At 39.9% G+C, this 12995-nt stretch overlaps 1 protein-coding gene across 2 annotated transcripts in view; it reads left to right on the forward strand.

Moving 5' to 3' along the window:
• The window catches only part of ADCY8 (adenylate cyclase 8), a 387812-nt gene that overhangs the window by 336929 nt on the left and 37888 nt on the right, over positions 1-12995 (forward strand). For both annotated transcript variants that reach the window (XM_072603060.1, XM_072603059.1), the window contains one exon: positions 2728-2886. In XM_072603060.1, coding sequence (XP_072459161.1) covers positions 2728-2886 — 159 coding nt within the window. The remainder of the gene's footprint in view (positions 1-2727; positions 2887-12995) is intronic.

Genomic DNA, 12995 nt, shown 5'->3' on the forward strand with positions numbered 1-12995 from the left:
AAACTTGATGCCAAGGGTGCCATATCATTGCAATCAGCATGCATTATAATTCAGTTATAGAATCTGTGTTACATGTAAATTATCTTTTGCATACTGAGTTTTTTAGAAATATGTTTCCTTGATTTAGAATTTCCTCGTGGAGAACAGCCATCCCCTGGAAGTAAAAGGATCATAAATCTAAAGCTGAAGGGAATCTCAGAGGTCATCCCGTCCAACCTCCTCATTTTATAGTTGAGAAAATTGAGGTCTTGCTAGGTTAACCAACTTTACCAATATCACCCAAGTAATAAGATCAGAGCTGAGACTGGAGCTCAGATCCTCTGCCTTTGGTTCCAAAGCCCTTCCTACTGCAGCATCTCTCTCCCTATAGGATTTGTCCCAATTTGTCCATTTAGAAGTGACATTTGTACTTAAGAGGTACTCCCTATTATTTTCCTCCAATGACACAAAAGTTGATCCAGCTAAGTATCAATTTATTTTAATTTGTTTAAGCCATATGTCCTTATGGCTAGGAGGCCACTTCTGTGGTATCCTAGGTCAAAAGTTTATGCTCTTAAAATAATACAAAAAAGAGCCATATGAAAAAGTGATAGAATAAAAGAAAATGAAAAATATTGGAGGAGTATACTAATACATTGTTGGTGTCTCCGTGAATTTATCCAGCCAAAGTCACTAAATTCTACATACTCTTTGAAAGAGGAGCAGTGGATTGTGCTCTATCCGCCATACCCCCTACTGTCCCTGCCTGGCACATAGTAGGTGTTTAATAAATTATGATGTCCTTTTTGTATACCTTAAAGTCTTTTTAGCCTTTTCTTGGAGACCTTCAGAAAAGGACAATCCACTCCTTCCTAAGGTAGCCCATTCTACTTTTGAATGATAATGGAGCAATTGTTAAGAATTTGTTCCCTTTCATCAAGCATAAATTTGCCTTGTTTCCATTTATTCCCATTTTGCCAAGTTCTGCCTACTGGACCACACAGTAAAAATTTAAACCCTCTTCTATAAATCTGACCTAACAATTGAAGAAATTAGCAAGGCACCTGATTTGATAACATTTGTTTAATCGCACTTTTTAATTACCTACTGTGTACCAGGCATTGTGCTAAACACTCAAAATACAAAATCCCCAACCCCCCCAAAGAAAGAAATCAGTTCCTGCCCTCAAGGAATTTACATTCTACTGGGAAAAAGAATATTTGTATAGACAGATAAATGCAAAATATATAAAAAGCCAATAGAAAGTAATTTCTGTGGTGTTAGGACTCTAATAATCACAGGGATTATGAAAGGTCTTGTAGACAAGGTAGAATTTGAGTTAAGCCTTGAAGGAGGCTGGAAAGTCTTGATGGCAGAGGTGAGGAAGTAATGTATTCCCGACAAGGAAGACAGATAACCTGAACCAAGGCAGGGAGAATGTCTTATATGAGGAATAGCAAATGAGCTAGTCTGATTGGAACACAGAATTAAGTCTCAAAAGAAACGTTGGAGCTAGAGTTCAAAAGGCTTTTAAAGGTTAAGCAGAGATGTTTGCATGTATCCTTGAATAAGGATAGGGATTCAGGAGTAAGTCTAGGAGAATGGGTTAGGGATTGTCATCTAGGGCATTGCTGAGCATTCTTGAGCAGAATACTGTGGTCAGACCTATGCCATGGGCATCTCCATTTAGCCTCTATGGAGAATGAGAAATAAGGGGGGAACGAGAAGGGAGACAGACCAACAAGGAGTTGCCATAATCTGGGCAAGAGATGATACAGTTTGGGGACCATGAGAGAAGGGAGAAAGCCTGAGATTCAAAAACCATTGTGGAGGTAGAAACAATGACTTACCCAGAGTTAAACAAGAGTTAAAACCAATAAGGCCCAACAATAATAAATAACAAGACTTGACCATTGACTTTGATTGTGGTGTCCTTGATAGAAATAAAAAATGTAGAAAGAGGGGTACGTTTCAATGAGCATAAATATTCTTAAAATATTTATTTATTTGATTCTAGACTTATGAGATCAAACAAGCATTCCTACAACATAGTGGAATAGAAAAAAAAGATTGCACATGAAACTGTAGATCTATTATGTACAACCTACTATTCTTTTTAAATACATAATGAAATTATCTCATAACTTTCTTTTCTTGTTTTTTTCTTTTTTTTCCCTTTCCCCCACTCTGCATTAAACACAAATATCTGTATGTATGCATATATATGTACAAAATAATTCTATACATTTGTTTATCAGTTCTTTTCTCCAGATGCATTTCTACAAGAATCCAGAATGCAGAACTAGAACTAATGACTGAAAGTTATAGGAAGTAGATTGCAGTTCATTATAAGTAGTAACTTCCTAACAACTAGAGTTTTCAAAAAATGGAGTGGGCTGTCTTAGGCATTGGCAAGTTCTTGATCCCTGGAGACTGAAAGAACACTTGGGAGGAATGCTGTGGGAGGAATTCCTCCATTGGGTTGGAATAAAGGCCAATCATGAGATTCTCTGATCCTTTGTCTTCCTTCCATTACAACAGTGGAAGAAATTGTAAAAGGTAACCTACTCCACCCTCCTGCTTCTGAGAAGATTGTAACCAAATTGAATCCAGTTTTTAAAAATCCAGAGAAAACAGTCTTACTATTCTCCAACATGGGTTTGACTTTGATGCCTAAGAGTTTACAGTCTTTTCTCTCTGTGTCTGTTTCTGCCTCCATCTATCCCTTCCCTTTCTCAACACCCACAGCTGGAATACACGGCTCGTCTGGACTTCCTCTGGCGTGTTCAGGCTAAAGAGGAGATCAATGAGATGAAAGAACTGAGGGAGCACAATGAAAACATGCTCCGTAACATTCTGCCAAGTCATGTCGCTCGACATTTCTTAGAGAAGGATCGAGATAATGAGGTGAGTGTTTCTACACCTGGGAGGGGTGGTGGTAAAGCTCAACCTATTCTTACATATTAATATCAGCCCAGAAAGAAAATTAACATTGGTGTAAAAACAAACGTGGGCAGGTAGAAACCAAAATCATTCCTGTCTCATAGCATTTAGCCAGCCAAGAATTATCCCTGTTCTATAAAATATAAGTTTCTTCAGAGCAGGAGCTATTTTTTTTCAGTGGATAGAACATTGGCCTTGAAGTAAGGAAGACGAGTTTGAATCCTTGCCCCAGACACCAACTAGCCATGTTACTTAAGCTCTTGGCCTCAGTTTCCTCATCTGTAAAATGAGAATATGAACAATTACAATAATAAACATCTCATCAATAGGGTTGTTATAAGGATGAAATGAGATATTATAGGTAAAACACTGTGTAAATCTTAATGTACTAAATGGTCTTGTTATTGTTTTTGTTAAACATTGACTGCCCTGGCCCCTACTGACAGTTACATTACATTCATTTCATCCCTCCCAAGATTCTCCAATACTGTTACAAGTGTTGAGGGTGTCTAGGCTCTCTAAAAAGTCTCAAGACCACACTGATGGTATTCTTTCAAGCATAGGAGAGTCCCCTGTACCTCATTTCCATGTAACCACCATAAGTCAGATTAGCATTTACAAAGGAATATATACTTTAAGAGATATAATAATAAATACATAAACAGCTTAACTCAGTTCCCAAAGAGCAATCCCAGATCCAAGTTCAAAACCCAAGCTGGACTCCAGTCCTAGGATCCTTGGCTTCTCAGGGCTTCCCTTCAGGGCTGGTCAAATACAATATCCTACCTGCAATCCTGGCTCCAAGGATCTCCATGGCTCAAACTCCCAGGTCAGGTGAGAGTTGCTGCCTGCACCTAAAACTGAGGATGAAACAAAACAGAAAAAAACAAAAAACAAAAAAAAACCCAAGACCATTTATATGAACCAAAGCAGAAGAGAGGTGGGGAGAAAGTATCTGTCTTCTTGGTTCAGCTCATTATGCTTGCCATGTGATGCTCAGCTTTTGGGCAGCAGCAGGAAATCACATGTGGGAAAGAAAGTGATTGTCTCCGTCTGACCACTTTTAAATACACAGCCTGTTCTAGCTACACAACCCATCAAAAAAGGCTACCTAAGGTGGGTGAACATGGAGAAGCAAGGTGCCTCAATAGATAATAGGCAATCTAGGCATACACAAAGTACAGTGCAAGTTCCCTTAGAACTATTGTTGTCATTATTCTTAGGACTAGAGCCTTGAATGTTGCAGGTGCTTAATTATTTTGAAAACAGATTTTTTTGCTTATTTTCATTTTGGTGGAGAGAGGGAAAAATCTGGTATTTTATTAGTATAGGGAGTTGCCTGGGGAACTAAGTGGTCTATTGACTTACCTGGGGCCACACAGTCAGAACTGATAACACACAAGACTGAAATCCAGGTCTCCTGGACTCCCAGGCCAGATCACTATTCCTTGCACAATGCTATCTCTTGGAATGAGCTTCTTGAATTAAGTACAATATCCAAATAGAAAGTGGAGAGGATTCTTGGAGGATATGGCAACTAAATTGAGCCTTGAAATGAGACAAGGATCTCAGTGAGCACAGATAAGGAGGGAGGGCATTCCAGAGGTACTAGAGGTAGCTGATGACATAGTAAAAGAATGTTGGGGCTGGAATCAGGAAGATGTGAGTTCAAATCCAACCTTAGTTGTTTACTAGCTGTGTGAACCTGAACAAGTCATTATACTTCTGTTTGCCTCAGTTTCTTCACCTATAGAATGGGGATAGTAACAGTACCTAACATGCAGAGTTGTTGTTATGAGGAACAAATGAGGTAATATTAATAAAAGCTCTTAACAATACCTGGTACATGGCAGGTGCCAAATAAATGCTTAATCTCTTCCCTTTCCTCCTTGTCAAAGAATAATAATCTAGAAGAATGTGAAAAAGCAAAAGAAATGTAGGATGGAATGAAATATCAATAGTCTAGTTTGTCTGAAACATAGAGTATATAAAGGAGAATTCAATAAGATATCCCTGGAAAGGTAGGTTAGAATCAGATTATAAATATCATAACAAGGAGATTGTGTTTTATCCTGTGAGCAATCAGAGTTTTGAGCAAGGGAGTGAAATGGATAGACCTGTGTATTACAAAGATAATCTTGGCAGCTTTATAAAGGATGGACTGAAGCACGGAGAAGCTGGAGACAGGGAGATCATTTAGGAGGTTATTACAATAATATGAGTGAAGGATAAGAGAGTCCTGACCTAGGATAGTCGTGGTGGGAGTTGAGAATTGGAAACAGATGGCAGAGATATTTTCAAGGTAATGATAGGGTGCTTGGATGCATGAGCTTGGACCCGAATTCTAAAAATCACATTTCTCTCTAAAAATCACATTTCTCCCTAGCCAAAAACAATATCCCAGACAGTTTCTCCCCAGCCCAAGGACACAGCCTGCCCCAGCAACAATCGTTATTTCCCTTTTGGTATAGCAGCCAGTTGCACCTATAGAACTTATTAGTCCGAACCACCTATGTACTATCTGAGCTGGCTGTGCACTGTGTTATAACAACATTTACTCCTCACTGACCAATTATATGTATCCTAGATTTAGACATACCTACACTCCCTTACATTAATCTTGTCTAACAAGACATTGACAAGAGCAGCATGGTATTCCCTAGTCAGTCCTGACCATTCATTGACTTATTGACATTTCAAGCCTAAAACCATACCTCCATGTAGCCCCCTTTGGGTTATTTCCTAATGAACTCTGGATAACATACCTACACAGTGGATACCAAAAGTGCATGTTCCTTTAAGAACTAACCAGTCTTGAACCACTCCCTAATCCTGCCTTGAATCACCTAGTTAACATATTTGGCACATGTTTTACTATAAAATAACCTATATAAACTTTACCTGTACCCCTCTAAGACTGCAGGTTCCTTAAGAACTCTTGTCCCCTGAAAAGCGTAATAAATCTTTACTTTGTCCTCAACAATGCTTGAGTCCATGATTTCTTATCCAGACAACCCATACAGGGAATTCCAGCCTTGGAGTTCCTGTACCCTACCCCCATCCAGTCCTCACCATATTTTTAATGCCCAATGTGGGGCCCAGTCTGAGGTCTCAGGTATTCTTCAGGTCAAGGTAAGTTTCTCCTCTCTTCCCCTGTCCCTTAAGCTTCCCAAGCCCTCTCCCTCTCCTAGCCCTATAGTTGAGGCTCACCCCTTAAATACCCAGGAAGAAGGAACCAAAAAAATCATCAAAATCAGCTGTCACTATGACTATGTCTGATAGTATTTGCTGCATTTTGCACCCATAGTCTGTTTCCTGTCTGAAAAGGAGAGAAATGCATTTCCTGAACTATTCTTAGGTTATAATTTTTTAGAGTGGTGGCAAGACCAGTTAGTGGCTACTTCAGTTTATTTGACTATAGCATGGAAAAGCTATTCAGCAAGGATACAGCATTTGCTCAGGTAAATCCAGTCCCTATGTCTCCAGGAAAAGTAATACAACATAGGATGAAAGCCTGAACTGGGGTAGTGGCTGAATGTTGTGAAGAGAAAAGGGAGAGTTTTGAGAGAGACTGTGGAGATTGAATCAACCCAATTTGGCAACCGATTGAATATTGGGGGGCAAGGCGAGATGGGGAAGAAACTTTGGAACCTGAACAATTGGGAAGTTGTCTATGCCATCCACAGAAAAGGGAAAATCAGGGAAAGGACTGAATTTATGGAGGAAAATAAGATGGGGTATGTAAAACCATTTTGAAAACTATGGCATGAATCAGACCCGCATAATTTGGCAATAGGTAGGGGCCAAAATGAAAATAGGCTAAACTTCTTCAGGCTACAGATAGGTTAGACTAAAGACAGATTAATGGTGGTTGCTTACCATGGGTCCTGTGACAAACAAGAGATTGCACAGTGTCAACTCTATGTTTTTCACAGGTCACCCAAAATTCTTTGGCCACCACAAGCAGTCCATAGTCATCTGTTGTACAAGCCTGATATAAATGAACAAGACTATGCAAGATGTGTTGCATCCATAGCTTTTCTTACTTTTCTCTTTTAATTTTTTTTACTTAAACACCAGGGTGAAAAAAGTATTTCTATATACACAGTAAACATACAAAAACAGGATTGTATATGAGACCTTGAACCTGAATTTTCTTCTGCTTATTTTTTTCAGTGTTTAATATGTTCTAAACATTTTTTTCAGAACTGTCCTGCTTATCTCTGCTTCCTTCTGAATTCCCTCTGGTTTTTCTCTGTGCACTTTTAAAAATCTTTCAGCGGACCTCTTTTTTTTTTCCTTTTTTCAGCTGTAAAATGAGCTGTTAAAGGAAGTGGTAAACCAGTCCAGTGTCGTTGCCTAGAAAACCCCAAATGGGGTCACAAAGACTCGGGAATTTTTAAATTTCCCTTTTAAAACCCTCAAATCAGAACCAATCCACCTGGACATCCTGGAGTTTGGGGTCTTTTTTTTTCGAAGCTTCTTTGATATCCTTTGAAGACATTAACATGCTGCAGGAGGCAGGGGTGGAGAACCTGGGGGCCTCAAGGCCACATGTGGCCCTCTAGGTCCTCAAGCATGGTGCCCTTGAGGCCACAGGTTCTCCACCTCTGAGAACATTAGACTTGGCCTTAGTAAAGCCTGATTTCATATCCTATCTCAGATGCTAGCTATGTGACCCTGAGAAAATGAAAACATAGCCACGATTTCCTTATTATTAGGATAATCCTAGTACCCATTTCAGTACTAAGATCAAATGAGAGCACATATAAAGCACTTTTCAGACTACAAGGAACTATATAAATACTAGCTACTGTAATTATTCTTCCCCAGAAGAATGTTAGCACTGCATCATTGAATGACTCTTTCAGGTTGCACAAATGACTCTTTTTCTAGATTTCTCTTGAATTTTGTGCTTATATTTCAAACTACTACTCAGTCTCATCTTTCCATGAAAAATGCTTGAATGCCATCTATTCCATTAAAGACCATGACCCCCATAAAATAATAAACTACTTTTCAAGGTAAGTTAATCTTTGCCATAAACATGTCTTTCAATTTTTGGAATGTTGCATCCCAAGATCTCCTCTCATTTATAATATAAAGCTCTAGTTCTTCCTTGGGTGATCCTTTTTATAGTTCCAGGGTCCTTGAATTTCTTCTCTCAGGATATTTGCAGTTTTTTTTTTCTTTGATGTGGGAGCTCTCGATTTTGTCTATGATATGGAGCTTTTTGGGGTTCTTGCAGATGTCCTCAGGTTCTGATAGATTTAGGCACTTTTCATTTAGGCACATTTCATTTCTTTCTTACCCTGTAATGTCCAGGTTTCTTTTCTTATCATGGTTGGATTTTTTTTTTTTGGAGGGAGGAAGGCAAGGCAATTGGGGTTAAGTGACTTGCCCAAGGTCATATGGCTAGTAAGTGTCAAGTGTCTGAGGCCAGATTTAAACTCAGGTCCTCCTGAATTCAGGGCTGGTGCTCCATTCACTGTGCCACCTAGCTGCCCCTCTTATCATGGTTTTTGAGGAATCTAATTAGTCTTACATTATTGCTCCTTTTTTCAGTCTGATGTGTTTGATGCCAGGTATGTTCCTTTCTCCCATTTTTTGGAACTTGTGATTTTATTCTAATATTTCATGCTATCTCCATTTTGTCTGTTCTAGTTTCCAAGGATCCCATTAGTTGGGTAAAATTTACCACTTTCTCTTATAGGCTATCTATTCTCCTTCTAATTCTTTCCTCCAGAGCATTTATTATTTTTTTAATCTCTTGCTTCATTTCTTCTAGTATTCACATGGTTCTTGTAGAAAAATCCTTCTTTTCCTCTGACTCACCACTTGCAGTTGCTACAAAGTTATTCTCTCCTTCTTTGGAGGATTTGCAATTAACTTTGATACTGTTAGTGTGCATGTGCATGTGCTTGTGCATGTGCGTGTGTGTGTGTGTCTGTGTGTGTGTGTGTGCATGTGTAAATTTTCTCAACTCTCCAGCTTTAATTCTTGAATTGCGGCTTTTTGCTAGGGCTAGGCCCCACCCTGCTTTGTCCCTACCACTACCATTCTCTGAGCTTTTGGTCCTACTTAATCTCATCCTGTCTCCCCTGGTTTCTTTGACTGGACTCCCACCTCTAAGAGCTAATATCCTTCCCTATCCCACCACCCAGATCTTTGAGGTTCAGATTAAGGGATCTTCAGGACATACAGTGATTTCTCCTAAATACTAAGGATCCCAGTTCACCGTCCACTTGAACTCTCACACTCTGAGTACTGTCATGCTTCTCTGGCCACTGCTGAACCTGCCTATGAGCCCCTGTGGTAGACTTGCAAGACTGGGAATTTCTCAAAAGGAGTCCTTCTCTTTCAAAACTGTGAAACTGGGCAAAAACAAAAACAAGAGTGTAGAATACACTTGTATTCTCATATGTACTTTTCTACTAGCTTTGGGAGGCTATGGATTTGCTTGCTTGCATAGCCGCTGGTCCCCTTTTTTTAATTGCCTTTGGGCTGCTGACTGATTGTTTTTTGTACAGCTCCATGGTGGAAAAAAATAACTTTCTCATTGGATTTCTTAACAATTATTCAGTCAGATATGAATTTCAGGTTTTTGCTGGAGTTAGTTTGGGGAAATTGGGCAGCCTGTCTCCATTCAGGCAGCCATCTTAACTGGAAACAATAAACATTTCCGACAAGGACTATGGCATTTCAAGCTTAAAAGGAATATTTGAGGTCATGTAGTCCAACCCCTTTATTTTACAGAGTAGAAAATTGAGACTGACAAAGGGGAAGTAACTGGTCTGAGGTCATAAACATATTTAGGGACAGAGACAGGACCAGAATTCCTAATCAGAGATTTCTTCTTCCACAACACCCTCAATGTGAGATAGTGTTTAGATTTGGGTATGTGTGAGAGACAAACAGAGACAGAGAGAGAGACAGAGACAGAGAGAAAGAGAGAGAAAGAGTGTTGGGATGTGTGTGTGTGTGTGTGTGTGTGTGTGTGTGTGTGTGTGTGTGTGTGTGTGTGTACTCACACATGTGGATAGGAAGAGTATCCTTATCTGAGAAACGAGGGGGCTGAAGTAGATGAGCTCTAAGGTCCCTTCCATCTCTGACATTCTAATTTCCCAAGTCCCTTCAAGTCTAACATTCTATTACTCTGAGTTTAAAGGTACAGCCCTAAAAATTCTGCTGACTTTTAAATGATATCTCTTAGAGTTTAGTTTTTATTTTTTTGGTTTTCTTCATATTCCCAACACTTAGCACAATGGTTGGCAAGTGGTAAGAGTTTAATGAATGTTTATTGACTGACTGACTTCCTACAATTAAGTAGTAATGGGAGAGCAACAGCCAGGATTCTCAAGACCTCAGAGAAGGTGACCAGTTCTTTTCAGTCTTAAGAAGTGACAACATCCATTCTCAGTAAGATGAAGTGAGGATCTGGGGAAGGTGAGCAGAGGAAGCGAATGGAGAAGCTAGGCAGCTGCCTAGGGCAGATGCCCTGAGGTTGACTCCTTCATTGCCTGGCCATTTTATGGAATTCTCAGTGTCAAATGCAGTGATATTCAAATATGCAATAGAAAAAATATGTCCCAGAACCAAATGCACATTATTTTTGGATCACAGGTTTTAGGATATCTCTACAAAGTTCCACTTGCTTTTTCTACAATGGTAGAATTGTGTCTCATACCTACTCAGTTGCTCATCCCTCAAGTCCATCTCTGTGAATTTTCACTGACTGTCTTCTATTCCTGGACTGATCATCCTCTTCATTTGTATCCCTGGCTTTCCTGGCATCCTTCAAGTCCCAGATAAAACTCTACCTTCTTCATTCTCTTTAATACTAGTGCTCTCTCTTTTAGACTGCATCCAGACTATCCTCTGTCGGTCTTATGTGGTTGTTTTGTCATTGTCTTTCCTATTAGACTATGAGTATCTTCAGGACAGGGGCTATTTTGGTTTGGTTTGGTTTGGTTTTGCCTGTCTTTGTTTTCTCAATGATAATCACTGTGCCTAGCACACAGTATGCTCTTAATAAAGGCTTCATAAAGGCTTCATTACTATTCGTCTTATTCTCAAAAACCTGTACATTGGATGGACTGGCTGCTACCCAAGAGTTAGGATTGGAGAATTAGGAGTAGAGAGGGATGACAGGGAAGATGCTGGGCCTTATTTGGAAATATCTTCCTCTTTTTCCTTTCTGTTAGGTGCTGGAGGATGCCATTTCACCTTATCAGCGTCATTCATAATGAATGGCATGTTGGGGTTCTTGTCAATTTAATTTAACAAACCCTTAATAAAAACCTATCATGTATAGAGCACCAAGCTAGGCTCTAGGTGAAATTAATATTTGAAATGAGATACAGTCCCTGCCCAGATACAATAGAAAGAATGCTGATTTTGGAGACAGAAGACCTGGGTTTAAGTCTCATTTCAACCCCTGGCTTCCCATGTGACCTTGGACAAATCACTTAAATTTGCTGAGGCTTGCTTTTCTCATCTATAAAATGGGGGGACCAGGAGGGGGTTGGATTAGGGAACCCCTATGGTTGATCCTAATCTATGGTACAATGTAGACATGTCAAGGAATGGTAGGACACTTTAGATTAAATAGGACTGTGCATTCACTGATAAACTTGGGGGGCAAGGTTGGGGGTAAAAATAGGTGGCAGCCAAAGGAGAGAAGCCAATATTTCTAGACATTGGCCTAATGCCAGAAGTGTTTCACAGACATCCAGAAGCCCATTCATTCATTCTCTCTCCGAGGTCTCTCTGTTCTGGTTTCTCACTAGCTTTCTGTCTGTACACCTATCTGTCTATTTGAGTCCTCAGAGGAGATCATTGAAAAGCACCTACTCTAGGAATCTGGATCCCCAGAGTTGGGGTGTATGTTTATACACGTGGCACATGTGTGTGTGAAGATGGTAGGATGATTAGAATAGCATTCCCATTTCTGCATCCCAACCACAGTTCATTTCCTCAAACCCTGGCTCTAACTTCATACTTCCCCTGCTGTAAATCATTGGATGTAAACCTGAGAAAAGTGAGCTGGAAGATTTGTGGCTTCAATTCTTCAGCATTCACAGAACTATGCTTATGGCGCTTTGCTTTCCAGCAAGGGTATTTTCCACAGGGATTATTTCTTGGGGAGATTTATGAATGAAACAGTGGCAGCAGCAGCTGGCGGACTTTGGGATAATCCTATGATTTAGAACTGGTCACCAGGCTCATTCCCTTCTCTCCAAAAAGCAATTCACTAAGCATGTACCCTAATCATCCCCTGGCAGATTTGTTTTCTTCTCTCTTGCTAACATGCTTGGGCTGCCAGAGGCTCTGACGTGAGCTGGGTCAGCCATTTCCTCCAGCTGCTTTTCTCTCATAATATTAGGCTTAAGAACTGCCCGTCTGCCTGGCCACAGAGTAAATGCTACAGTTTGTGTAATAATTCACTGTGTAACACTATCATGGGTCCCTGACCTAGTTCACACCAGCTGATGCTGCCAAAACTATTTTATGTGATGCTTATCCTTCTGTAAAGGCATCATGGTAGAGTGAGTACTCTGACCTTGGAGCCAGGAAGACCTGTCTTTGGCCTATACTAGTTATGTGCCCCTGGACAAGTTACTTAATTTTTATTTTCCTCAGGCAGTGCCAACCAACATTGATTGAGGCAGTGTTTTCATCTGAGTCTTCCTCTCTCAATAAAAGCACAAGTCCAGTACCTCTGTTCTAAACCAGTTCAGTGTCTCCGTCACCCGACACTCTATCCACTGGGCATGCCCAACACCACCTGTATCTCATCTTAAACAGTCACAATCCGTAGAAAGCCTTCCGTGAAGTCTACCAGTCTTTGGCATCTCTCATTTTTTTCATCATTTTCTATACTTTCCAGCCTATTTTTCCAGTATCTTCCCCTAAGTCCATCTTTGCATTGAAATTACTGAGTATCACTCTAATTTGGAGTGTCTTATCAAATCCTTCATAGGATTTCTGTACTTCCTCATCTTCTGAAACAGATGTTAATCCCAAAGTTTCAACGAACTTCTTGATAGCATTCACTGACAATGTTTATCATG

This window comes from Notamacropus eugenii, chromosome 4 (genome assembly GCF_028372415.1).
Source record: "Notamacropus eugenii isolate mMacEug1 chromosome 4, mMacEug1.pri_v2, whole genome shotgun sequence".
Lineage (NCBI taxonomy): Eukaryota > Metazoa > Chordata > Mammalia > Diprotodontia > Macropodidae > Notamacropus > Notamacropus eugenii.